Source organism: Accipiter gentilis, chromosome 2, assembly GCF_929443795.1.
Source record: "Accipiter gentilis chromosome 2, bAccGen1.1, whole genome shotgun sequence".
Taxonomy (NCBI): Eukaryota; Metazoa; Chordata; class Aves; order Accipitriformes; family Accipitridae; genus Astur; species Astur gentilis.
The window spans coordinates 6,952,145-6,979,767 of NC_064881.1; the positions used below are offsets into that span (position 1 = coordinate 6,952,145).

The 27,623-nt window shown below is 39.8% G+C and overlaps 1 protein-coding gene across 1 annotated transcript; it reads right to left on the bottom strand.

Moving 5' to 3' along the window:
* Positions 1–1,308: 1,308 nt before the first annotated feature.
* Positions 1,309–27,463, bottom strand: LOC126048818 (opsin-5-like). Its single transcript, XM_049824258.1, has 5 exons — positions 27,376–27,463; positions 23,826–23,988; positions 22,076–22,203; positions 21,215–21,549; positions 1,309–1,920 (listed from the first exon to the last, which is right to left on the bottom strand). The coding sequence occupies exons 1-5, from the start codon at positions 27,461–27,463 to the stop codon at positions 1,309–1,311; spliced, it is 1,326 nt and encodes a 441-aa protein (XP_049680215.1).
* Between the last annotated feature and the right edge of the window lie 160 nt (positions 27,464–27,623).

Sequence of the window (27,623 nt, forward strand, 5' to 3'; positions counted from 1 at the left end):
AACAGCAGCAAAATTTGTTGCTGATGAATCATTGTTGCTACAAAGATACAGGTATTCCCCTGAGGTTTTGGTACTGTCTCCTGGAGAGCATAGGATGAACTGGCCCTGCAGATGGCAGAGTCCTTGGGAGGAGGACTGCCTTATTGCCCAACGTAACTCCAGCTGGAAAACAAAGCTATAATCACTTTTAATAACAAAGCTATAGTAATTTTGCTTCTAGCCTGGCCAAAATGAGAGCCTGGCACTCCCAGCGTGCCCTTGGTCTCACGGCGGCAGCAGAGGATATGGTGCTTCTTGCTGGCAAGCCGTGAAATAGAGCAGAAGTTTAACCAAATCCTCCCTAACCAGTAGAAGCAACCATTTCAAAAGACCTTTCTCCAATGCCCCTTCATTTTCTTTTCCTTCCTCTTCCATGGAGAAAAATGGAGCCCGAGGACACTGGAAAGAAGAGCTGTGCCTATTCTTACTCTGCAGAATTGTCCTTGTAAGCCAAATACAAGAATTCCTGGATGACTGGGATCTTTGCTTGGGGTAGTGTTCACAGGTTTCAGTGGTTTCAACCAGCAGCGATTCTTGCTTCTTGTGCTATTTCTGGGCCAGGTCTTCACCCTCCTAATTCCAAGGTCCTATACAGGAAACTGGGAATAATAATGTCCTAGGGCAAGTTCTGAAATTACACCAAAAGGTAAACAAAAGTTACATACTATCTTGAATTACAAGAACTATTTTGATTTCATTCATGTGGAACGAGGTCAGAACCTGCCTGTTCATCTCAAAGCAAGGAACAAAGTGACCTGTATCTCCCAGCAAATGCAACATATGCAGACATCCGGCATCACTTCTTGGAAAACAGGCATTTCAGTTAGCATCTACCTTTTCAGTTGCTATAACAATTAAACCAGCATGAGCTTGTCCTTTTAAAACTGTGCATTGAGTTATTTCCTTTGAACAGACAGAATATAAAATGTACATACTCTAGAAAGGGTAATAATGCTTTATGGAAAATCTCTCAGTGGTTAGTGTATTCTCTTGAAAACAGAGTGGAAGGACGTTACAAAAATGCACTGAGGATTTGTCTGACATAGTTCGTGATGTGAACACAGTTGGCACAATGTACTTAAGTTGGCATGGCAAGAGTTATACAGCATTTATAGCATGTCCATGCTGCAGCATGAGTCCCATCAAAGAGTATGAGAAAAAACAGGAAATAATCTAGAAAATGGAGTAGTAGAAGGACTCTTTAGAAGAAGTTACATTCACAAATCCAGTATAACAACATTAATGTCAGAGGGCTTCATGCAAGCAGCTCTAGAGGTCTGTAAATGTATGATGCACAGGTAATGCTTCCAAGGTGATTTCCAAGGTATCAATTTCAATGCTTTTTTCTCCCTGCACAACCACCTTTACTGACTTCTTACTGGCCTGTCTCACTTTTGTTTGGAGGTTGCTCTCCAAGGACACAGTTTCTTGAGGAGGGCATTCCATAGTGCTTAGCCTCTCCTGACAGCATTTTGGATAGCTTTGAAAGCATTCGAAAGTATCACTGTGCTTTTCACGGGGGAAATAAAAACGTTCTTCCACAATTGGCAGAGAATTACAGCTGGATTCATTTTTCTCCTTAAATGTTCTCAGGCTGGTGTTCAAAGTTGATCTGTAGCTCTGCGGTGCCTTGACACAAAAACAACTCCTGATGCATAACTGTTGAAGAACTGCGAAATCTTTGGTGATGGTGTTTCGGAAATTGGGCTTCAGGAGGAGATAGATAACTGGATTGTAGAGTGTGGATGACTTTGCAAAGACAGCTGGCACAGCGAAGGCTAATGGAGGAATCTTATCTACCGATCCAAAAGCCGCCCACATGGCAATGATGGCATAAGGGCTCCAGGCAGCAAAAAACCCAATGCACACAGCAACACTCAGCTTGCAGAGAAAAAGAGAAAACAGTGAGTTAAAAAATTTCATGCATGATAAAAATACCCACCAAAATAGTATATGCATAAAAATACCACCTGATTGAACCTCCTTGTTAAGTGTCCCCAAGTCTTCCATCATACCTCAACTGCTCTCCAAATGCATATTTGTCTAGCAACTTAATTCTGTCGGAAACTAAGTCGTGCCTGAAGCTTCAGAGTTAAAATGTATCCGCTCCTACATTTCTCCTCCTCTTCACTAAAGTGCTATGAAAACTCTTTTTACACCTAAAAGGAAGCCAACCTAAAGAAAAAGATGCTATTCTGGGGAAACACTTGTCTGGATTGCAAAGCCATTCCTATCTACTGTGCAATTCATAAGCAATATTGATTTTCCTGGCTAAAGTCTTCCATAGTTTTACTATTGCCGCTCAGCTGGAGCTACACACAGGCATCTGACAGCAGAAAACTAGATTAAACCTGAAGGTGAATCAAATGCATTAATTTAAGTTAACTCCTACCACATAATTGTTTCTTCTAATAAACTCTATCAAGAAAGCTTTGAAAGGTTTTATTTAAAAATAAATAAAACTGTTGGGTTTTTTGTTATAAATTATCACAGTGATACATAAAATGAAAGACTAAATATCAGATCTGCAATAAACATAAACCTCTAGAAATCTAAAGTAAACTGTAAGCATCAGCTTGTATAGGAAGACTAACCTGCTGGGCATCATTCTAAGCACTGCTTATAACTGAAGTGCATACATAAAGACAGAAACAAGAATATTCATGCTCTTGAAGAAGCTTCACAAGTCCTTTTTTTTTTTTTTTTTTCCAAAGAGTGTATTTTCAAATAAGGAAGACTGTAGAGAATCCATTCAATTTAGAGTCGTATTGGATCCAAGGGAAAAGAAGAAAATAGGTAAGGAAAGTACTTTTGTTTTCAGCTGCTAGTCGTGCCACCTGCCTGAGCTGCCCTCTGCAAGTGGTAGTACAGAACTGCTAACTAGCTCAGCTAACTGCAAATCCACCACTTCTCTCAGTGGGGCTCTGCATATAGATTCAAGGTTGCAAAAATCATGGTTTTTTTTATTAAGACAGATGACATTGTTGTGTTTAGAGTGAGAATGAAAGAGGCCCTGAGCACTAGTACCAGAGAAACACACATTAGACTTTTAAGGCATAAAGAGCTCCTCCAAATGCTATTATTTTCTCCCTAAGTTTAACAGTCTCGCAAATTTTATTTTGCAAGGAGAAATGCACGGTGATTGCCAAGAAATATGTATCACAAGTTTTATGAGGAATGTCTGTGGCATTTAACTGTTCTTTCTCTTAAGCTAAAATCTGTTTATGAATTTGTGTATGTCCCTAGAAAGCCATCCAGCTATAATAATAGTGACACAGGAGAAATTTCCCATTTATGGGTGATATGGGTGATAACCATTTAAAGCTCTAACCTGTTGGAGCTCACATAAAGTCCAAAGTTAAAGTGATTCGACAGAATTGAGGAACAAGGTATTTTGACAGAATGAGACTAGTTAAGAAAGGATGAAGAGGCAAATCCACAAGATGGGGTGAACTTAATTTTTCTCTTTGTTTCCATAGCATTCCATTTCTTTACATCAGCTTAAGGTCTGGCTCTACCTATGATTATGCTGGTGCCATATGCATGGGTTTTGTAATCCTCAGCTGTCCGCAGCCAGTATTCAAGACTGAAACTAAAAGCAGTCTCTGCGGCAAGTAATATGCCTTTGTCCTTTAGAATCACATTAAGAAGGAATGTACATTAGAATCAGTTGGTGCATTTCCCAGATGACTTATTTATGGTAGCAATTAATCTTTGGGATTGCGACAGGTTTTACACTGTTCCTCTGAAAAAAGGTTTGGCACATATTGTCAAGGAGCTCTCAGCCAGCTTCCCGAACTGCATCAATACAGTTCCTACAGCAAACAGGGGATTAATCTTGCATTACTCGAGCTATCCAAAAGTTTATATGCTAAATCTAAGCCAGACTAAGTTCTTTATAACATCAAAGGAAAGAGAGACATATCTCCTGAAAGCAATTGATATTATTCAAAGATCTATGTCTAAAATAGATGCGACGGATTGCTCTCAGATCTTTGTCACTGACAATTTTGGGGCTGTACTTAAGACAACTAACTTCTAGCGAAACACAATTAGGCAAAAGGAACCCCCTTTGAGATATCTGAGCATATCAACTGTACATACACATACATACATGTAGAAAGAGACTTTGTTATTATTATTTATATTGTCATGCCACATATTGAGAAGTCTGGAGTTTACTACAACAGAGTTTGGACAACACTTAACACTTTCTGCCCATGGTAAGAAGTTTCAAGCCAGGTGTCTGATGAAGTACCTCCACCTTCTTAAGACCAACAAAATGACCAACATGGTCCCAAGAAGACAGGTGTGAGGAGTGGGCTAAACAGTGATGCCAGCATGAGATGATTTTCATAAGCACAACAAAAGAGGGGCTTTTTAATGAGGTAGATATGGGGCAACTTTGTGAACTTTCACAAGAAATTCACCAAAGGGCCAAACCAAAGGAAACCTTTGTCTTTCTGCCAGCAAACAACAGCAGCATTGCATAAGGACAACGAATGGGGAAACATTGTATAGGCACACTATACCTTCAAAGACATGTCCTTTCGTACACATTCTTGGAGACACGGTGTATTTGTATAACCATATCTTAGCTACCTCTGAAATACTACACATGCAGGGGTCAGTTTACCTAAAATGATCAGAAAAAGATTATTGAATGTACACTGTTCCAGTGAATCTAGAGAGGAAACAAAGCATAACGAGACAGCCATAAAGAGGGATTTCAATTACCTGTATATAAACTGGTCAAAGATAATAGCAGAAAAGTTTTGAAAGCAAAATAATTTTTTCCACAAGCTCTCTCACTGTAAGGGACAGAGTACTTGTGAGTGAGCATTCCTTCTTTCCTACTCGTTCATACTTAACTTTTCCAATGACTTTTATAATATCAGTGCACAATACAGTGGTCAAAGGTTACCTAAAAATTTAACTAGCAGGATAGAAACAAAGCTACATCGGTTCTGGAATTCAGGCCTCAAAACCCAACTGGAATTCTATGAATATGTCAGAAAAAAACCCTTTACTTCTGCCTCAGGTATGTTATCTCCAATGATGAGTTCATTTTACCCCCGAAATGGTTGTTCAGAATAAGTGATCTTTACATTTGTTCTTTTATTTCATTAACTGACAAAGGCCACACATCAGCTACGTACACCAGGGAGAACTGTGCATAAGTGAATATGACTGACACTATGAGACAAGTCAGCTACCCTGTGTGATTAATCACTCTGTGATTAATTCGATAATCTTTATGCTATACTTGATGGACAGTTGTCATGACTGGCCTTGGGTTTCCCCCTGTGAAGGTGATACCACCTGAGGCAGCAGTCAGCTATGCATCACTACACAACGAGACCCAGGGAGGACAACAGGCATGTTAGACTATAGCCAAGCCTTTGCATAATTTCACTCAGGACTTGAGCCCAACTTCTCTCGTTAAAGTAAGGAAAAGTATATTGCCTAATTTTAGGCTCAGCTTATGACACATAGCTGCTAAAATTGCGGTAGAAGCAAACTGAGCCTCTATAGACCACAAGGAATTCCAGTGTGAAGTTGTGCGGCTGATTAAGGAAAAATGTGACAATGTAATTTAGAAAAATGTGTGCAGGCCTCATAGAAAGGCATAAAAAAAAAATTAGTTGTTATGGAAACTATTCCAAAAGGCGCTAAGTAATTCATTACAGTTTGTAGAAAATAGAGTCAAGGTTTACAATCCAAAATCCCTTAGTGTTAATGGGAAGATGATTTTAATGAACTATAATGGACTTTCTCTAATGTCTTTATTTTATCACAGAAATAAAGAGAAAAGCAGCTTCAGCTCTGAGTTATCTTTTCATAACTGCACGTATCTGTGGAAATTTCTAACACTTTTCCTTATCAACATGACCATCAGCAGTGCCCCATTGTTGCTTTGCAGTATTATGACTAAATGCCTTCTTCCCACATCTTGCAAGCCAGATTTTTATTTTAATTTTTTTGTATCTCCACACAAAGACCTCACTGGCCAAAAGAATCCCTACAGTCCTGTGCATCATACAGGGACATAGAGAAAAATTCCATCACAGGGTACATAGCATCCCCTATGCACTCTTTCTGACTGGGATGTTTTACATAACATGGAGTTGACCAAGTATGAATCATTTCATAAAATGTAAAAGTTCATATAAATGTAGGTATATAGCGATATAATAATTTCCCAGGGTAAGGCAAGAAGTGATTCACCCTTGCTCTGCCTGTTAGCCTAGACAGGACTCTAACGTAGCTTGTGAACAATATGATTTGGCATATAGGGATTTTCAAAAATCTTTTTAAACTCTCCCCTTGTGTGTAGGCAAATCCTATATACAAAAACCTTCTTAAAAAATATCTCCTGGAGAAGCAAATAAACACAATTACAAATGAAAAAAAATTCTTTGTGTCTGTAAATCAAGCACAAGGATATTTTTTCACATACCAAATATAACGGTAGGTGACACTGCTCAGAAATTTACAGGCAAAAGTCTCTCGGGGAATTATGATTGAGCTGGAACATGGGGAAAACATGGTTTATAAGAAGAGCTTCACAACAAAGAATACAAGTTATAGAGGATATTTTTACATTATAGATAAGTAGAAGAAGAAAATAGGTATTCTACATTTGCAGCATTAAGTCATCTTTGTAGTTAGATCTGCAGCTGGTGCATGTCAGTTCACTCACACAGACTGGAACAAGCCCTGGCTGTTGGCACAAGCTCAGGATCTGATTCAACTGTTTCAGACTAGATGTTTATTGGAGTACGTATTGAATAAGATAGGGTGAATTCAGCTTGTTAACACGTTTAAATAAATGATGCTTTATAGGACTGAACCACTGGTGAGAATATCCCTGATGCAATGACACTCAGCCAGTCACCCAGGCACAAAGAGGCAGAAGTACCTTGCTGTCATCCTACCAGAAACAAAGTCGTGTTACTTGTTCCCATGAAATAAGTGAAAACTATGCACATGTACAAATCCTTCATAGCTTCCCTCTTAGGACTACTGTAAGTTTCTTTAGTAAGAACACACAATGCTTGGAAAACATACTGGCTTAAGGTAAGTGAAAAACAGATTTTATCAAATCATGTATTTTGAAAACTAATTGAAAAACATAAACCACTTCATCACTGTGTTTTTTATTCAAAAAATTATTAGAACTGAAATATCTTATTTGAATCCTTGCTGTCTAACTTCTAGATGTCTAACTTGTGGAGCTGGTTTGCCCCATGTTTTCAATAGAAAATTACTCATTTCCACGTGCAAAAGCATATATGCATTTGTGTACATATTTACTAAAATTATGCATACATCTGCTTTAATTGTACATGCAAAATCCTTTGGAGTATCTAAACTTGTTAAAAAAAAAAACCAGCAAAATACCTTTTTCTCACACATCTCTAATCATGCTGGCAAAGGAATATGTATTTTTGCATGTCCAGTCCAGATTTCTCAATCTGTCCATCAAGTTTATAAGAATCAGAACTAGAAACACAACACACCAACCACTCTTGATACATTCAACAAATCAAATTCTGAAACTACTCACATTTTTCCACCACCACCCCCCCTCCCACCCAGGGAAAGTATTTGTCACTTCCAGTCTGCTTCCAAATAACAATGTCTCCTGGCCTACAGAGAACTACCATCATCTAGAAACAGATTTCCAGATTTCCAGATTTCCAGATCTCACTCCCCCCCACCCAGTGGGATGGGGGAGAAAATTGGGAAAAAGAAGTAAAACTCATGGGTTGAGATCAGAACGGTTTCATAGAACAGAAAAGAAGGAACTAATAATGATAATGTTAACACTAATAAAATGACAACAGTAGTAATAAAAGGATTGGAATGTACAAATGATGCGCAGGGCAATTGCTCACCAACCGCCGACCGACACCCCGCCAGTCCCCCAGCGGCGATTCCCCGCCCCCACTCTCCAGTTCCTATACTAGATGGGACGTCCCATGGTATGGAACACCCCGTTGGCCACTTTGGGTAGCAGCAGTGCTCGTCGGCGGGACTGGAGGGACCGCAGTGCCCGTTGCCAAGGTTTGGGTAGCTGCTGTGCTCGTTGCGGGAGCTGGAGGGGCTGCAGTGCCTGTTGTCGAGGTTTGGGTAGCCCGAGTTCTCCGTCGCCAGGGCTGGAGGGCTCACGGTGCCTGTCGCCAAGGTCTGGGTGGCTGCAGTGCTCGTTGCCGGGGCTGGAGAGGCTGCAGCGCCCATTGCTGGGGTTGGGGTGGCCGCGGTGCTCATTGCTTTGTTAGGTCCAGAGACTTTCTCTTCCCCTTGAGGGTATTGAGTGGTGTCAAACAGGGCTCGATAGGCACGGGCCAGGCCCCAGCACGTTGCAGTGATTTGTATCTCTCTGGAGCTGCCAGGGTGACAGCATACCTTTTCCAAATATCTTACTAGTTCTTCTGGATTCTGCACTTGTTCAGAGGTGAATTTCCAAAACGTTGGAGGTGCCCACTTTCCTAGGTACTTGCCCATACTACCCCACACACCCTGCCACTCATAATTATCCAGCCTTGGGGCAGATCTCTGGGTGATCTTCTTAAATAGTTCTTTAACCTTAAACAAGAGCTGAACCACATTCAGAAGTATGCTAATTCCTAGCAGTAGGACTAGGACCGTGCTAGTCCCAACATCCCAGGAGTATTCAAATTTTTCAAAATTCTCAAACACCATTGTAACTGGACTGAAGGAGAAAGGAGAGGGGAAGAAAGGTACCCCCCTTATAGACTGGTTTTCCATGGAGGAAAGGTAAATTGTGGATGACACTCTGCTGTCAGAGGGATTGAGAAAAACGCATTAGCAATGTCAATTGTGGCATACCACTTGGCTGCCTTTGACTCTAGCTCGTATTGAAGTTCTAGCATATCTGGAACGGCAGCACTCAACGGTGGCGTAACTTCATTCAGGCCGCGATAATCTACTGTTAGACTCCATTCCCCATTAGATTTCCGCACGGGCCATATGGGACTATTAAAGGGTGAGCGAGTTTTGCGGATCACTCCTTGGCTCTCCAGTTGGCGAATCAACTCGTGGATGGGAATCAGAGAGTCTCGGTTGGTGCGATATTGCCACCGGTGCACCGTTGTGGTAGCAATTGGCACTTGTTCTTCAACCTTCAGCAACCCCACGATCGAAGGGTCTTGAGAGAGACCAGGCAGGGTAGACAGCTGTTCAGTGCCCTCCGTCTCCAAGGCAGCTATACCGAAAGCCCATCGATACCCCTTTGGGTCCTTAAAATACCCCCTCCTGAGATAGTCTATGCCAAGGATACACGGAGCCCCTGGACCAGTCACAATGGGGTGTTTCTGCCATTCATTCCCAGTTAGGCTTACTTCAGCTTCCAATACAGTTAACTCTTGGGATCCCCCTGTCACACCAGAAATATAGATGGGTTCTGCCCCTTTGTAACTTGATGGCATTAGAGTGCACTGTGCACCGGTGTCTACTAGAGCCTTATACTCCTGTGGGTCTGACGTGCCAGGCCATCGAATCCACACAGTCCAATAGACCCAGTTATCCCTTTCCTCCACCTGGCTGGCGGCAGGGCCCCTCTAATTCTGGTCAGAGTATCCAGTATTCACTTCTCGTGATTTGCACTTACACTGTACAGGAACCAGCACAAAATGCATGAGCCTTCTCATTTTTTGCTTTCATCTTTCCCTTAACACAGTCACCAAGGTAATTTGCATTAAACTACCCATATTGTAAAGCATTACTCATTATAATTAAGAGAAAGTACATGAAGAATGATAATATATGCATTACAAAAAGTCTATTTGTCTATACATTTAATTACTGCTGTGAAGCATTATTTCAAAGTTATGTTCCAGGAAGGTTTCTAGCAACTCATTTTGGCTGAAAGGATTCTAAAAGCCTTGTAGGTAGTCCTAGTATGAATTTGTCAGCTATTTTCAAAAAGCCAAACAAATCATATGCCTCAATAGCATTTTCTAAAAGTGAACTAACATGTAAGTGTCTGGTCCTCAGTGCTGCAAGTCTGAATCATTGCCCATCTTTCCCATGGGCTGGGTCCAGTTTGTTCTGGCCAGTATAAACAGATGCAAAACATGCTTACTGCAAAAGTGGCATCAGTGAGTGTCACCCTGAGCCTCATGCATTTTTGTATCCTGAGGGATTATCTTGGCAGGCTGGACTCTTTACATTAGAAAACATGCTGTAGTGGGTTTGCATGGCAAGGTTTTGGTAGCAGGGGTGGCTTCTGTGAGAAGCTGCTGGAAGCTTCCCCCATGCCCGACGGAGCCAGTGCCAGCTGGCTACAAGATGGACCCGCTGCTGGCCAAGGATGAGCCCATCAGCGATGGTGGTAGTGCCTCTGGGATAACAGATTTAAGAAGGGAAAAAATGTTGTAGCAGGCACAGAAAGAGCAGCCAGAAAGAAGAGTGAGAACATGTGAGAGAAACAGCCCTGCAGACACCAAGGACAGTGAAGAAGGAGGGGCAGGAGGTGCTCCAGGTGCTGGAGCAGAGATTCTCCTGCAGTCCGTGATGAAGACCATGGTGAGGCAGGCTGTCCCCCTGCAGCCCAGGGAGGTCCACGGTGGAGCAGATATCCACCTGCAGCCCATGGAGGATCCCATGCCGGAGCAGGTGGGTGCCTCAAGGAGCTGTGAACCCATAGGAAGCCCATGCTGGAGCAGGCCTCTGGCAGGACCTGTGGCCCCATGGAGAGAGGAGCCCACGCTGGAGCAGGTTTGGTGGCAGGACTTGTGACCCCGTGGGGGACCCACGCTGGAGCAGTCTGTGCCTGAAGGACTGCACCCCATAGAAGGGACCCACGCTGGAGCAGTTCATAAAGGACTTCAACCAGTGGGAAGGGACCCATGTTGGAGAAGTTCATGAAGAACGGCCTCCTGTGGGAGGGACCCCATGCTGGAGCATGGGAAGAGTGTGAGAAGGAAGAAGCGGCAGAGGCGTGTGATGAACTGACCCCAACCTGCACTCCCCATCCCCCTGCACTGTTGGGGGGGAGGGAAGAAGGGAGTGGTGGGGAGAAAGTGTTTTACGATTTGGTTTTATTTTCTCATTATCCTACTCTGATTTGATCGGTAATAAATGAAACTAATTTCCCCAAGTCGAGTCTGTTTTGCCCATGACAGTATTTGCTGAGTGATCTCTCCCTGTCCTTATGTCAACACACGAGCCTTTCGTTATATTTTCTCTTTCCTGTCCAGCTGAGGAGAGGAGTGATAGAGCAGCTTTTGCTAGGCACCTGGCATTCAGTCAGGGTCAACCCACCACAACATGAAATCTAGGAATGTTGTGAATCATAGGAGTTTCCAAAATAATTTCAGCCCAAACTGCAGCCCAGTGTTCCAGATTTAGTCAGAAGCCAGAAGTCTCACTGGGCAGATTTATGTCCTTAGTAGGGCAAACAGATTTGACATCACAGACACTGAGCAGAGGAATTAAGATTGACAATCACTAAAACATGCTAAGATCCTGTTAAGCATGACACAAAAGCATCAGCATGAGAAAAGTCAATCTAATCTTTCATCGGCATTCGTTTAGTACCAGACTGCACCAGGAGGAGCATTGCAGCCCTGGGGACAGGATGGGGCACTGTCATGGTAGGGGTGGCAACAGGTCAAGATCCTGCCTGACACTGGCAGTTCTCTTGCTGTAAAAACTAAGGTGATATCACTCATTTTCCTACTTAAACTATGCAGACATAAAGCTTTCTCCTGCACAGTGCTACTCAGCCAGGCACAGCTGGTAAAGAAAAATTAACCCCCAGAACCTCTCCCCAGCACTCCAGCCATGTTAAAAAGGGGCTCCATCTAACAACTAACATGCAGTACCTGGAGATGTATCCTGGACATGAAGACTGGGTTTTATAGCCTCATTGGCTAAACTGCTAAATAAAATAAGATCAGGGACCACTGCCTGTATCTAGCACAGACTAGTACATCCACACTGCATAGCGTTGGGCCTTGGGTGTCACCAGCATTCTCTTGTAGCATCTTGGTGGGCTTAAGACATAATTATTAGGGGTTCGGTGTACATTTTTTCAGTTCAAAGTGGTTTTATGGCAGGAAAGAGAGTATTTGTTGCATGCCCTAGGAAGGTGCATTAGGATCATGTTACAGTGCAGATGCTGCTGGGATAGTACTAGCAAACTGTACAATAGGGAACTGGTACAAGACAAATGTGCCACAGCCTTGCCCACATCATCTTTCAGGAACAGTCCCTGGTCTGCGCTGTCCCCTGGCCTATGCCCGGGCATGGGTAGAAACCCCATGAGGGAGCATGCTAACAGCTATGGAACAGGGCAATCAGTGGGCCGGTGCTTGTGATCCTTGGCCTTCTTTTCTTTGACAATGCAAAAATTGCCACCATTTCCTGCTACAACTCCTTAGATTCATCTGCTTTTATCTGCTGCCTTTTGCTTCCTAATTTGATAGGAAGACATTTGGGTTCCCAGTTTTCTGGGTCTGCACTCCTACGGCATCTAACAATACCAGCTCTTTTGCATTCTAGTGACATTGGTTTCCATATCAAAATAATTTTCAAATACTCTAAAATTCAAGGAAACAGATATGTACCTTACACTTGTGATAGTAGGCTGCCCTAAGGATTCAAGACTAGTTTACATGAACCAGCGTTTCAAATAACAAGTGAAGATTTCAATATAGTTAAAAAATTATGGATATTAAGATATTAGGAGCCATTGCTGATCATTTTCTTACCTTGTCATAGCCCAGCATGGAGCTATAACTGCAAGCTTTTAATAGATGTCATGTTTAGATAACAGTATAATAATTACATAGTGGGCTTGCTTTTTAATTATAAAATATATAAATACTGAATTATCTATATATCTGTTGTAGTGTGTAATTTCAGCAAGCTTTAATGGAGACCATGTAGATGCTTTAGATCATTCAGTCCTTAGCATCTACACTTCAGCATGTATGTCAGTATTTTAGCACCTGCCTACAATTTCGACAGCTGACCATGTGTCAATTCTCTGTAAATTCCACCAAATCAGTAAGAGCTGCAGATCTTCAACCAGCCTGCAGAACTCCTGTTTAGGTGTCCAAATGTAGCTTCGATGTAACAGCCAACCTTTATATTTAAAAATTTCATCTACAGAAGAATAATATTGTCCAGAAATATGCACAGAATTTGATAATATATTATGAGAGTTGTGTAACACTTTCTTAGCTACGCTTCACCCTCAGTATAATGAACTCCCTTGGGCTTCGGATGAATGTTTGCTATACCAACAGGTTCACTATAGCAAAGAAGATTTAGCAAATTCTTCTAACTAGATAATAAACTGACTAAAAAATATTCACTTTCACCTGATCATTCTATACCTGTATGGAGACTACAACATTATGGCTTAAGGTTGTCAGGATTATCAAGAAGGAGCAATGTACAGGAGGCATGGAAAGGAGAGTTTCTGGTCGAGTTCAGGGAAGATACTTTTGAGTTAGGCCATGGACTTACAAAACCCTGTGCCCCTATGGATCTTTTAAGTAGAGAAGAACAATTGTAGCCTGTAGACACAGACGAGGTAAATCTGCATGCTGTCAGGGCCAGTCCATCCAACACGCCTGAGACCAATGCTAGGAATACGCAGGGAAGCAAACTTTCAATGGATTCAGCATCTTGCATGTCTTGACTTGAAGTATTTCTCTATACAACAGAGAACCTTGCCAGCATATGGATGTTCTGGGTACAAAAACATTAATAAAGGGTACTTCATTGTAATAATAAAGAGAGTTCAGAATAGAAAGTTAAAAGTAAATTTTCTGGGTTTTAAGAAATATATTGCAAAAAGATTTTGAATAAGAAGTCTTGAACATTAATGAATTAGAATAATCAAGTCTTCCTGAGATCATATCATTTAAATTGAGAGGACTACATGTTGTCCTTCCTGTGAATCATATGTGGTCCACCATTTGTCTCTTATGTAGAACCTTTTGATTACTTTGGCAGCCAAATTCATTCTTGTCTGCAAACAGAAAAGAATATTTGCAGCAAGTGCTTTAGTTTTTTCAATTTATTTATGTGATATGCTTATTGCAGCAGAGTCTTAAAGAATTCTCAGTTCCCAGAGGCTGCAAAGGAGAAATGGGCTCTCAGAAGGTAATTAGATAAGGCTATGACAAAGCCCATAAAATGCTTTCTTCTTTCCTTTCACTTTTAAAGGAATTGTTATGGGTGAAGCTATTCTGCTGAGAATAGAAAGGTTTTCCTACAAATTGTTTCTGACAGGGTAAATGCAACTATTTTCAAAATCTTTGAGACTTAGTCCAAATACATGCTTATAAGCAGCAAATTAATTCCACTGATTTTTTTATTCCTCAAGGGACTATTATAACCTCTACTTTGTTTTTCTGCAAAATAATAAGTCAGTGAGCCAATGCATTTCTAAAATAGAGGAAGAAGTAAAAGAAATTAGAAATTCTTTGAAAATTCATGTAATGAATTTTACTCATCCCTTCATTCAACAAAGCACAAAAAAATAAAAACAGTAAACTACTGCTACCATGGTTCAGAAAACACCACCCGATTCATATCAGTGTCTGCTCTAAAACAAGTCAATGGGCCTCTTTCCAGTGATTACTCTGCTCTGAAGACCTGGAACAGACCTTTGGCAGCATTTTTTTAAGCCATCTGGCATTATTTTGTTCACTTATTCTTTTGTACATAGAGACAGCATCTCACTGTATCCGCTCAGCTTAATGGTGCTGAGTTGTGAAAGAGAAAGTTAATTCCTTTTCAACTGTTTTGCTAAAATATGACAAAAAATATTTTTAATGCTATGTAATTGCTACTGGCCAGAATTTTTTGGTACCTGCCTATTTATTTTAAAATGAGTCCTATGATTAGTACAAAGCTTACAAAAAGTATACATAAACAGATATGCCCTCTCCTGTACTCAGGCACTACTACATATTGCCTGTATCTTAAGTAGAAACAGTGCTGTAATGTAGCATAAACAAGTACACATTATTTAAAATGCGTACTTCAGCTAGGTATCTGCAGTGCAATCCATTCTCCTTTCATCATGGACTACCTTGGTTGTCATGTAGATGGGATCATTATGTGCATCCTGATGAATTAAATACTTAAAAAATTAAACATAGTCTCTACTTGTCCTGCCCTAGGGCTACCTAAAGTGCACAGGTGAGGAAGATCTAGGCTCCCTTGGAGGAAGAATTTCAGTGATAGATTTAGGGTCAGATCTCCTCATGGGGGTTTACACCTACAGAGCATATCCAAAGCTGGATTCTGCCCTTCCTTGTCACCTCAGCACAACTTTTTCTACATCTCATGATTTGCAAAAGCAAAGTTTTGTTCACAGTCAGTATCCACAAGCATCATACACCAGGCAAAATCCCAGCGAGCCTCAATGACCATGGGAACCAGCTTGCCCCAGCACCCACTCTCATCTGCTGAAGTACAAGGGGTCTTCCTAAATTTCACTAAGGATCTTACCAGTGTATCTTAGGCCAGATGCCTGCACAAACAGCTATCATGGCTTTATTCTCAGAAACCAAGGAGCACCCAGTGCAATTATGAAAGCTGGGAACATAGCCTTCTCATTGATCTGGGTCATAGACGATAATAGGAGAACATAAACGTATAATTACTGTTCCCATTGCTTGATATTTTCCCTCTCCTATTTTGATACTATGGTTTCAGTCTCCTTTTTGAAGGTCATTTTTCATCAAAATATAGAAACCAGTACTAAAAGGCCATCATTTTTTTCTTTAGTGTCCTCCTAGGGCACCAGGGAGCTACGCACCCCGGAGCAAGGTCTAATAAACAGTGTGCCATAGAGAAACCACCGCTTCAAAGTTTCTACGTACAGTCACTACGGTAATGTCTGAACAGGATGCTACCCCTCTGAGACAACTAGCTCAGCTGACATGGAGCATGATGGACAAAATGGCTGTCATCCCTTGATCCAGCCCTTGGTCACCTAAGATCTGCTAGTTCATCCACCACCATCTGCTAAGATGCTGCCTGTCCCCCACAGTGGCTCACAAAGACGAAGACAGGTTCCTACAAATCCCTTCTGCTTACTGAATTTATGTTAGTCAGGTAACATGGACCCCAGACTCAGCCTCTGGGTCCTTGAAGACTGCAAGACTCACACACCCAATCTCATGGACCAGCCGCTGGCAATGCTCATCTAGCTCTTTCTTCAAAAGCCTGCAAGAGCAGAAGCCTCTATTAGAAAACTGCAGACTGTCTCTCTGTGCAAACTTTGCTGATCATTCAGGGCACCATAGGGAAGAGCATACCAAAGCCTGGAGGCAGAAATATGCAAGAGGCAGAAGCTAGTGGGCTAAGCACCAGGAAAAGCAAGAGTGGTTTCTGAATTTGAGTCTTGTAGCTAATTACGACTACACCCATGGCCTTAGTTTGGTAGTTTGACCTTGCTCCAGTTCTCATTGGTAAGGGAAATATTGGCCATAATTTCAATCTTGCAGGTTTTACCATACATAGAAGTCATGCAACTAGCCAGTTAAACACTCTGCAGAATGGTAGTTTACTGACCTGTAAAGTCAAGGCATATTGCAATTGCATCTTGCAAAATATTCTAAAGGAACTATGGTAAAGTCTGAAAAGCAACAGACAAGAACAACTGATGCTATTATTCCTACACCAGGAGGAAAGGAATTAAAATAGTATGCATCAGACTGTAACAGAAGCCTGATGAACTCGGGATGGCTACAGGCTATCACACACCCTTGATCTGTCCTCTTTTTTCCTCTGTGAATCTTTTCCAGATTAAAAAAAAAAAAAAAAGAAGAAGAATAAAAAAAAATTGTACTTTTGCCCAAGATGCCTGACAACTTCATAGGACGTGCATATCTGGAAAGCCTAAGGTGTAGCGGTGATTACTATAAATTAACTAGTCAAATGAGACTACACAAAAACCAAGACAACTTTACTGAAATGTCTAAAACATTATAGAAGGGTTTTTCTGAGTCATGCTCACGTAGGAATCTAAAAGCACTTCTTCCTTCACTTTTCACCATTACAAATGTTTACACTGCACAAAAGTAAAAGTCAACCATAAATGTGATCATCTGTATTAAAATAACAGAATCTTAATTTCACATTCTCCCCAGATGAAATGTCTGTTTTCTGCCATAACAAGCCCTGACAGTAAGACACATTCAACATGTTTATCGGTCAACTAGATTCTCCCATGCTTGCCCAAAAGCCGATCGCCTCCACCTCAAATCAATAAATATTATATAGACAATAGTGTAAGTAATGCAACTGTAAGTTTGACATTAAGACTGTGTCTTCATGCAGATTGTCTCCCTTCACATGCATTTAGAAACAGCACACTGACCACTAATCCCCAAATGGCTTTGAAATGCCTGCAGCAAATCGCAACGTTGCTGTGCCTTACAACTGAAGCATCTGTTTAAGGTGGAAAGAATCAAGAAAGGCATTGAACAGCTGTAATTCTTCTTTTACTTCAGGAGTAGATTTACCCATTACAATGAATTATTCAGATTTAGCATATTATATTCTACTCTGTAGGTCTTCTTTAAAGAGTAACCTTTATCCAATTTGTTTTCCATTATATTTTCTATTATGGTCATAGATATTCCCACCTGTAATTAGCCACAGCTTTCAAGATTGCTTGTACCAGTGGATATATAATACTTCCAGTTTCAGAGCAGTGTGACATCCTTGATTAATGTCGGTGGTAACTTTTCTATTAATTTAACAAAAAAATAATTTAAGGAGGATTAAAAAAAAACGAAGCACTATGTCCATGCATTGTAGAAACCCAATTTAAGACCAATTAACCTCCACAGTGTGTAGATTTGTGTTGTTTCTCTGCAAATCATTGCATTCCATAATAAGAACAAAGTCAGATACTCAGTTTCTTCAATAAAAAATACGAGGAGAGAGATGTGAACTATTCAGCCTTCTCCTATTCAGCCAAATGATACATCAGTGTTTTAAATCAGGTAATTCAGAGGTATAAAAAATTGCAGCCACAAAGAAGTACAAGTTAAGTAGCAGGAGATTAGTCCAAGGTCATACATGAAGTTTGAATCAGAACAAAAAACTGAACACAATCTCTCAGGCCAAAGGCTTACCCCTCATGATTTAAATTGAATGTAATACAGAGCATTCAGAGATGGTATTTGTGCAAATACTTGATGAGACATGAAGTTACATTTATGGTGGTTTTGCTCCTGCAACATCTAGGGGGAACTAGGATGCGCTTCTGAAATGGCTGAATCCCAAGGAACTCCTGGAGAAGAGGCAATTTCCTACATCTCTACTTGCATTCATAATATTTATCTGTCTTATCTACATGCTCAGAGCATGTTTTCTCCAGAAGCTGGCAAACCCAGGCACCTATGAAGAGATCACATGAGAACAATAGTGTCCTCTGTATGCATTACAATTGATTTTTATGGCACTGTATAACAATAAAATCAATATCAGCAGTTAGCCAACTTTGCAAATTCACAAGCACAAAAGTGCGAATTGCACTATACAGCTCCCATTACATTTTCTGAAAGTCTTGCTATTGTCATTCTAAATAGCACAGAAAAAAACCACTACTGACAGATCTTTTAACATGGGAAGTAGATTAGTGATAGTGAATGTTATCTGTATTTTGTTGCTTTTTTAAAATAAAAATATTCAATTACCAATAAACAAATAGACTAAAGTGGGCCTGAATTGAACGCTATGGCCTGGTTATGTTAATATGGTTTAGGAAAGACATAGCCACTTAGTGTGCAGAGCAGTACAGATTAAAGCAAACTGCAGGAACTTGGGAAACCTTTGCACTTGCAGAATAACCTGTGGCATTTTCCTGGAGCCTTGCAGCATAAGCAGCCATGAAGCAAGAGCTTTCATAATTCAGTTTCTGGGCTTAGCCAGACTCTTTAAGTGTCTAAGTCCCTATTTTGCTTTTCAAGACTGAAACGATGTCCAAGCGCTTCAGCTGAAGCTGGATCAGACCATGGAGGCACTGGTCAAACCTGACCAGGACTCCCAAGTTACAGTGACCTGATGTCAGAGGCAGGATGGAAAAGGCTGGAGGAAGAATGGGCTATAAATTGTCTCTAAATTGACAGGTGCTACAAGGTAATCTGTATTGTGGCTCAAAGAACCATGGTTCAACAAATAAACATTCCAAGTATAGCACAAAATTGACATATTTGGGGTGGATTGTTTTAGCAGTTTCCTAAGAAAGAAAACCCCCAAAGTGTCTCTTCTCTCCTCTCTGCTTGTATGAGTTTGACTTGAACCATCATCTTAGCAGATGTCTCCAAGAGATTATCATGCATAAGTAATTGTTGTTTGTATTATTATTATTATTGCGGGACGAGATTGTCTGCAGATAAGCAGTCTCAGAGTAACTCGAAGAGTTTACATTCTAACAGTGAAGATTAGAGCAATTTTGAGGGGAAAAAAATCAGGGAATAAAAAGAAGAAATACTCGTCAGTACATGATAAGCAGTTCTGTTAGTGTTCCAGCAGCCCAACCAATATCATCCTCTATGATACACCAGCATGACTTTTTGTGTTAATACCACAAAGGAAGTTTTGAAGGAGGTATTGTCTTCTTTTTGCCAGTGTTTATTATAAGGAATTCATAAGAATGACAAGTACCATTGAACATCCACGCACATTTCTGAGTGTTGTGAGCATACAGTGTAACCAGTATATGGTGTTCATTCTTACTGAACAGGAGTATAGAGGTTAATTAGGACAAGTTATGAAGAATCTTGAAAGTTAATTAAACAGTTACAAGATAATATCTTGTAGTCAAATGAAAGACTTAAGAAAATGAATGTCTACTGAATATCCAGAATGGGGCAGGAATATACTTAAGAGCTTTAGCTGGAATATGTTCCATCTAAGAGTTATTAAAAAGAAGGAGTTGATAAGATGTGGATGTAACTCTTCAGTTCCTAAACTGTGTGGATTGAGGAAGATATTTAGGTTACAAGACCATGCAGTAGACAGGAGGATGGCATTTCCCAGGGTCATCAAAACCAAGATACCCAGAGGGAGAGACAGGACAGATGAAGATTTCTACTGCACCTACGCTACACTTGGTAATCTGAACAGATGTCAGAGAGAGACAAAGTTTGTGAATATGAAAAAGATAAAACAGGTCATCTATACAGACACAGATCAGTGAGATATCCAATTGTATCTGGAAATGAAAGTATCCATATTCCTGAACAGACAGAGAAGGTAAGGAGCAAAGATGATTCCAAGCAGAAAGTTGAAGGTGGTGAGGAATGTACTTTGAAGGACATGTTAACAAATAACTAGAGAAACAAGAGAAAGATTGACTGAAATCAAGCAAAGACAAAGATTTTCTGCTGGAGATAATTAAGAGTCAAGAGGTAACACTCATGTCTTTCAATAGGTACATTATCTAAGAGTGAAGCACACCTAATGTCAGCTGCAAAGTTCCTTTTCTTAATTTTGGTATATTAGAAAGAAAGATGCTGATCTTCTCCTGGAAAGGGACAATTTGGCAGCAGGAAACAATTTCCACAACTCCGGTGACCACAGGTTTAATTTTACTGTATAAGCTAGTGGAACAAATCTTCAGAGGCTTTGGTTCAAAAAGTATTTAGAGACATGCACTTTTCTGTGACTTTTGTCCTTTCTTCAGTTATACACAAGAGAATTTGATCTCTACATTACTATTTAAAATCTTTAACGATATAAAGCTTAAGCCTGGACCTCCTCAATGTCCGTAGCTGAGCAAACAGAATTCACTCACTCTAAACCAGACTGGGTTTCATAAGCAATGGTTCCTGAGTATGAGACCCAAACTCACTTCTACTTAGTGCTCCAATTTTTAACCTTCCTTTTGATCAAAAGTCTGAAATCTTAATTTTCACAAGTAATGAAGGTCTGTGAGCTCAATTATCACCCTACAGACACAACACAGCTACTATTTGTATGTTTAGCAATTCATTGCCATAGAGCAAATCTGCAAAAGACAATACTGTTGTCTGCAATAAAAATGCAGTAAGGACCAATTTTCTTTTCCATCTTTATTCCCTTCTCAGGAATTTTCTTGGTCCTTAGATGGTGCTGCCCAGCTGTGCCAAAAACAGCTTGCCAAAGGCTAACTTTCAAATACCTTGACAGTAGTGGTTTGCGCGTTGCTCATCCTGGCAGGGCCGGAGATGTGCTGTTCCAGTGCTTTCCTGGATTCTTGTACAGTTACCAGAATAAGAGAGTAGGAAGTGACAATTACTCCGCAAGGGAGAATAAAACAGAAAAAAAAGACAACTACGGTGTAAGACGTGGCCACAGCATTTACATTGGTGGAACGCCAGTCAATGCAGCAGGCTGTGCCGTAGGGCTCTGCTCCATATTCTCCCCAGTGAGCTAGGGGAGAACAGGCAAATATTGCTGCGTAAGTCCAAGCACAGGCTATCAAGATTTGCCCATGTTCTCTCCTGAACCTGTTCCCTGGAAGACACAAAACAATCAATGAAGATCAGCATAGTTGCCATGTCTGCATGGAGTTTCCCATATGTAGGCAGCTGAGCAGGTTAATTAAGAAGGATAACTTTAAAATATTATAGCATATTGAAGGTTTGTAAGAATAGAGCATGGGTCGCAACAGTCTGCAAAAACATTAGGTAGCTGAATTCTCTGACACGTGTAGGATACTTAGCAAAACATAGATCTGTAGGAATAAATCTCTATCAAAATGAGGCAATAAACTCTGAAAAAATTAGTTTATTCAGGCCAGCCTTGCTTTCAGATCAGAACTCTTATTCCACGTTTCCAAATTATCACCCTGACTTAAAAGTAATCAATTGCATATAGCTAGCCCTATAGTTAATTATCAATGATCACAGAAATAAGAATTGTTTGACTGGATGTAATAGATCTCTTCTATAAAAATACTCTCCAGGATATGGAACCCAGAAATGGTGGTCTATGTTCACGTAAAAAATTTGAGTAATTTAAGACAGAAACATTAGCTTACCATAAGCTGGAAAACAAACTTTGAGGCAGCACACAGTGCTCAGTAGCGTCAGTGTTGAGAGACTGCAGATCCCAAACAGCACCCCACAAAATGCATAGAACAAGCAAATCTGTTTCCCATACAGCCACCTGGCAAACAAGCAGGAAAGTTAATTCTGAGATGCTATCCTTCTTTCTTAAATGTAATACTAAATGATAGAAATATATTTACAGTTGTAGCCTTAAAAATTCAATAAAACTCCATGATTAAATTATTTGTTGGTCAATGATCAACTGCGAAAGATATTCTCATTTGAAAAACTTACAGCCAGTTAGGTAATCATGCCCTGCTTTATTTTTATGATTCACATTTAAGCTTGTTTATTTTTTTAAAGCAAAGCAGTGTATCTTAACGACAATCATTCTGAAAAGAAAATCAAAATGCTTGTCACTAGTAGGCCTAGATCATAAAATAATAGTTTATTATTATCTGCGATCTTTATGTATATTTTCAAAACTAGTTTTCATCAAAATCAACATGTTCTCTTGTGAAGGTTCTCCAGAAGAACAAAAATTTGATCCGAATCACTCTACCTCCTCCCTTTCTATTCAGACACCAGGAGTATTCGCAGTAGCACTTATCAAAAGCCCCATTCTAGATTTTGAAGATATCATCTCCATTAGTCAATATATTTAGCAGTGTTTTAACACAGAAAGTAATGTAGCAAAAACTGAGTAATTACTGGATTTTTTTTTCTTTTATTTTTTATTTTGATGCCAAAATGAGAGAAAACTAGATGGGAGAAAGACAGAGATTTTTTTTCGCTTCAAACCAAATACATTTTTTTTCATTTTGGTTAACTGAAAAGAAAAGAATTACTCAGTGGTTATGTTGGGTGAGGTGCTCTCTGTCTCTTTTGTGAAATATATTCTGCTGAATTACATTATTAAACATGCATTCCTAGGTTTCTCAGTAAAGTATTTTGGGAAGCCAAATCAGCACTGCATATTCACATCTGTACAGTTGCAAGACATTCTGCAACAACTGGGATAGACCAAAATGTTACAAATACCATCCTATCCCAAATCCTGCAAAGCAACTCCTGACAACCTGATCTTCCTTACCTTTGCTATCTAGTTCCTTTCTTTGAAACACTTTCATACTGCCTGGCTTGCACAAATACTATCTGAGGTCTAGTAATGAGCCTCCTAAGCCTCCCAAACTTTAGAAGAAGATCACAAAAAATAGATCTTTCACAATGATATAAGGTTGAATTCATGTGGATAAAGAGAAAGAAGTGGGGAAGGAAGGAAGAAGTTCTAAATTCAGGGTGTTGGCCTAAAAGTTAATCCAGAACACTACGTTTCTATGCATCATCACTACCACTACTTTTGGAGATCATAAGTAAATTCAGGGCTTTCTTTTTATGGTACCAAATTTCACTGTCCAACTGAAAAAAAAAATGAAGTATTTCACCATCACTTGAATATTACCGACAAAGGATAAATGCAGTAGGAAGTGGATGTCTGGAATGTAAATCTTCTCTTTGATTCTACAGAAATCAAAAAGATAGTAACCTCAAACAGACACAAACACTAACTAACACTAGCAGTCCGCAAAGCTGCTGTTACAGAGCATACTTCTCTCAATCCCTATAATTAATTCCCACTTTCATGCCAAGCAAAGGGGCAAAGTAATTCGGTCTTCATCACTGACACAGACCTCCAGAGCCTGCAGAGGATGTTAAATATCACGTACATAGGGAACACACCTGTGTGAAAGGCTGGAGGTTACAGCTAGAGGGTACAATGTCAGAGTCATACCAAGGTCACTGATGGCAAGGTTGATAATGAAGTATTCTGCTGGTTTCAACAAATTCTTTTTCTTGTAGGAGACGTATAGGAGAATACTATTCCCAAGCAAGGAGCATATTCCTGCAGAGAAACAAGGAATATGAGGAAGAAGTTATTTTCAGCCATCCTTTTCTTTTTTTCTACACAAGAATAATGTGCTGCCATCACACCTAGTAACTTGTCTCTTTTTTATATTTGCAGTCTTCTCTTTGTTATATTTCAATTTATTTTTTTATTTTTTTTTTATCATTTTTCCTGGTTTCTTCCTGTTTTGTCCATCAAACCATCTACAAAGATCTAATGAATAATTTTATCCATTAAATTAACTGAGCTGCCAAAAAACATTTTTTCCTGTAGGAAGCTGGCATTAATTAAGCCAGAGGCAGTATCCAGCTAGCACTGCACACATTTTCCTGTTTCCAGGTCTAGAGCTCTCTGTTCACTAACCCTTCTTCCTTTCTCTTTGAGGCATTTTCTCAGAGGTGCCTGTTATAGTTCCTAGTAATAATAGGCAGTATAGCAAGAATGTTCAATTATGCATGAAAGAGAAAAATGTAGTTAAGTAGTGTCTCTACTGTGTGTAGATAGAACTATTTTCTCTGGGAATGCTGGTTTTACTATGAGACCTGACAAGAAACTTAAGGAGACTGCATATAGCCTAGTAGGAAACAAGCAATTTGCTCTCTATCTTTAAACTGACAGTATCAAAACCAACGATGGATACACAAAGTTAGACGGGAGTTAGGTGACAATCAGTTTAGAAGGTCAGGCAACAGTCAAAAACCAGAGTTTTAGGCAGCCTTTTATAGACACACAAGAACAACACTTTTGAACATAAAACTTCAGAGGGCCATGGAAACGAGAATGCCTAATGAATGGGAGGGTCCCTTAATTAATGCCATGTGAAATCAAGCAGTTGAAGAGAGACTAAGTGCTGTTGTAGACCTCACTACCTGTTCCTGCATACCTTTGGAAAAAGCAACACTTTACCTATAGAGTAAATATTGATATAGAAATTGAGGTTAACAAGTTGCATAGAGACTGCATTTTTCCTAAATATTCTACAGATTATGATAATTTCTCATAAGGAGACAGCAGATTAGCAAGTAATGTTAGACACTGACACTAAATTCCTTTCCAGCTCTGATCTCGTTAAGCCCATTAAGATATTTGTAATTTAAAATCTTCTGGAGAGAGAAAAGATATTTTCCTTCAATTCTGCTTCTGCAAATGTGCAACAATTTTGTTTCTAACATTTTTCTTCCAAGAGTTCAAAATTATAACAATGAAAAAAAAGAGTAAAAAGCGATTATTTTGTTTAAAATTATTATTTCCATTTTCTTTCCACATTTTAATATTTTTCAATGTTTCAATTACATTTCAATCTGATTGTCACTTGGTATCTCTAGAAGGAACATTACCTAAGCAGAATCAGGTTGGCTGAGGTCGAAGAGCACAGATCATCAGACTATCAGGTTATGCTCTTTCACTGTTCCTAGTAAGGTTAATTTTAACCAGAACATAAAAATTGTAGCCATATCAGAGCTATCAGTTATATCAAAATCCTCAGTGGTTATACTATAGAAGAGTCAATTATCACACTTTTCCTTAGCAAAACCTTCATTTTATTTTTTGCTTTTATTTCCATTGGTGTCTGTTCTTGTCTGGATTACCAGCTCAAGTCCATATACAGTTTTTCAGCATCCACCAACTGACATCCCAGCCACTTTGGGATCTGGTTGACTGTATGGTCAAAGCCATCCCTGTTCACATATCTTTTCATCGTGAAATTCCTGGTGGGAGAGATGGGAAGAGGTTTCATCTAAAACAATTTTTTTTTCCTATTTAAGTGTATAATTTTCCTCTCAAATATTTTGTGCAACTTTTACAAAACACCACTTACTGGAAACCTCTTTTCCACATTTTCCATTCCTCTTCATATTAGTAAATGCTGGAAGAAACTGCTTAGTGAGTTCATGGAAAGTTTTTCAGAAGCTTGACAAATTTTGGTCAGGAACAGTATAAGGGGTCAGCAAATGGACTATATGCTCTATCAGGATCACTCCAAGCTCCATTTTCAGTGGCTTTGTGAACATACTGATCCTGTTTTCTAAGCAGGGCTCTTCAACAGCTTTGGTACGACTGACACAGTAGATACTGAGGATACATCCTGCAAAGAGACTCAGTGATCTGAGTGTGGTTGATTATCATGGGATCCGGAATGAGAAAGTTAAAAAGAAAGTTATAAGGCAACACTATGTTGTATGACTAGCTGAACAAAGATGGGAGAGGCGAACATGGGACAGACAGGAAATTTCATTATTTTATCAGCAGTGTTGTCAGTAAAGAGGTCTGCATCTTATTTGTTGTTGATAACACATAGAAAACACCAAAACCAGAAATAAAACTACACAAGAAAATTTCAAGTCCATCTGGTGGTAGAAAAATAGCATGAGGTTTCTGATAAGAAATTACCCTACCATTAGCTGAACCAACTCTGCAAATTCAGGAGTACAAATACTGCAGGGATGTGTCTCTAAATTGACATGTACTGTCCAGCCAGGCTATAAGTCTCCTCTCAGACTCCACTATCCATATACAGCTACACTCTAAAATAAATAGGGCTTACATTCATTTAAATTTTTCAATCAAAATGTTGAGGAAAACCTGTTGAAACGCATGTTAATCTCTGAAGCCATTAGGATGCAAAAATTCATTGACAGGACTAGAGATACAGGTTCACTCTTTGTTGGTGCTGTATTTATTTTGCATTAATCCCCTACTTCAGGGCTAGCATTTGTTGCCTTAAGGAAGGAAAATTTCTCTTAGGACATTCATTTGGTTGCTATGTTTTTCTTTTTCACCCTCTTCTGAAGCACCAGGCATCACCCATGCCTACTGACTGCACCTAACGAGGGTGGCCATTGCTCTCCCAGATGTCTGGGTTGCCTTTCCTGGTCTCTGGCTCATGGTTACACTGACCATTACATTTAAGATTGGATCCAGATTTTTCTCCTCAGTCAGACCAGGACTATGGAGGATGTTTGCCTCCTCTTTAACAGCACAGCACCCTCCACAGAAACCTCATTTTCTAAGGCAGGGACTGAACGTTGGCCATAAACTTGATCTTTCCCGCACCTTTCCCAGACATGTTATAACTATAGCTTTTGGTATTTTACTTCAGGCATTAAGAGGGGTCAGAATATATTGTTCTACGGTTGTCGAGAACTGCCAGGGCCTCAAAAACCAGCGTTCCTGTCCAGCTTGATATTCCTAGTACTGAATAAATTTCTTGTACCTAACATAAATCATGTTAAAAACCTTCTAATGATTTTACTCTATGCTTTTTTTCCCCCTTTTTATGAAAATAGAGAAGTTCATCTGTGTCAGAAACAAACTACTTTTACAGTCACGTCTCCTTACCACATCAAATACCACCAAAGCTCTATACCATGAAATCATACTTACCAAATACCATATAACATATTCCAACAACAATATCAGCTGATTCTGTTATTTTGGACTGGAATGTTGAGTCACCAGAAGATGGGCCCATCTGAAAAATAAACAGGACATGAAAAACAAACAGGACACAGTATTAGAAATTCAGTATCCAAGTAGGTACCTGTGAGCTCCCTGCAAGACTGTAAGCTGTTTTGCAGGGAAAGGACAGGGAGAATTTAATCTTATGTTATTTTCTGAATTAACAATTAATT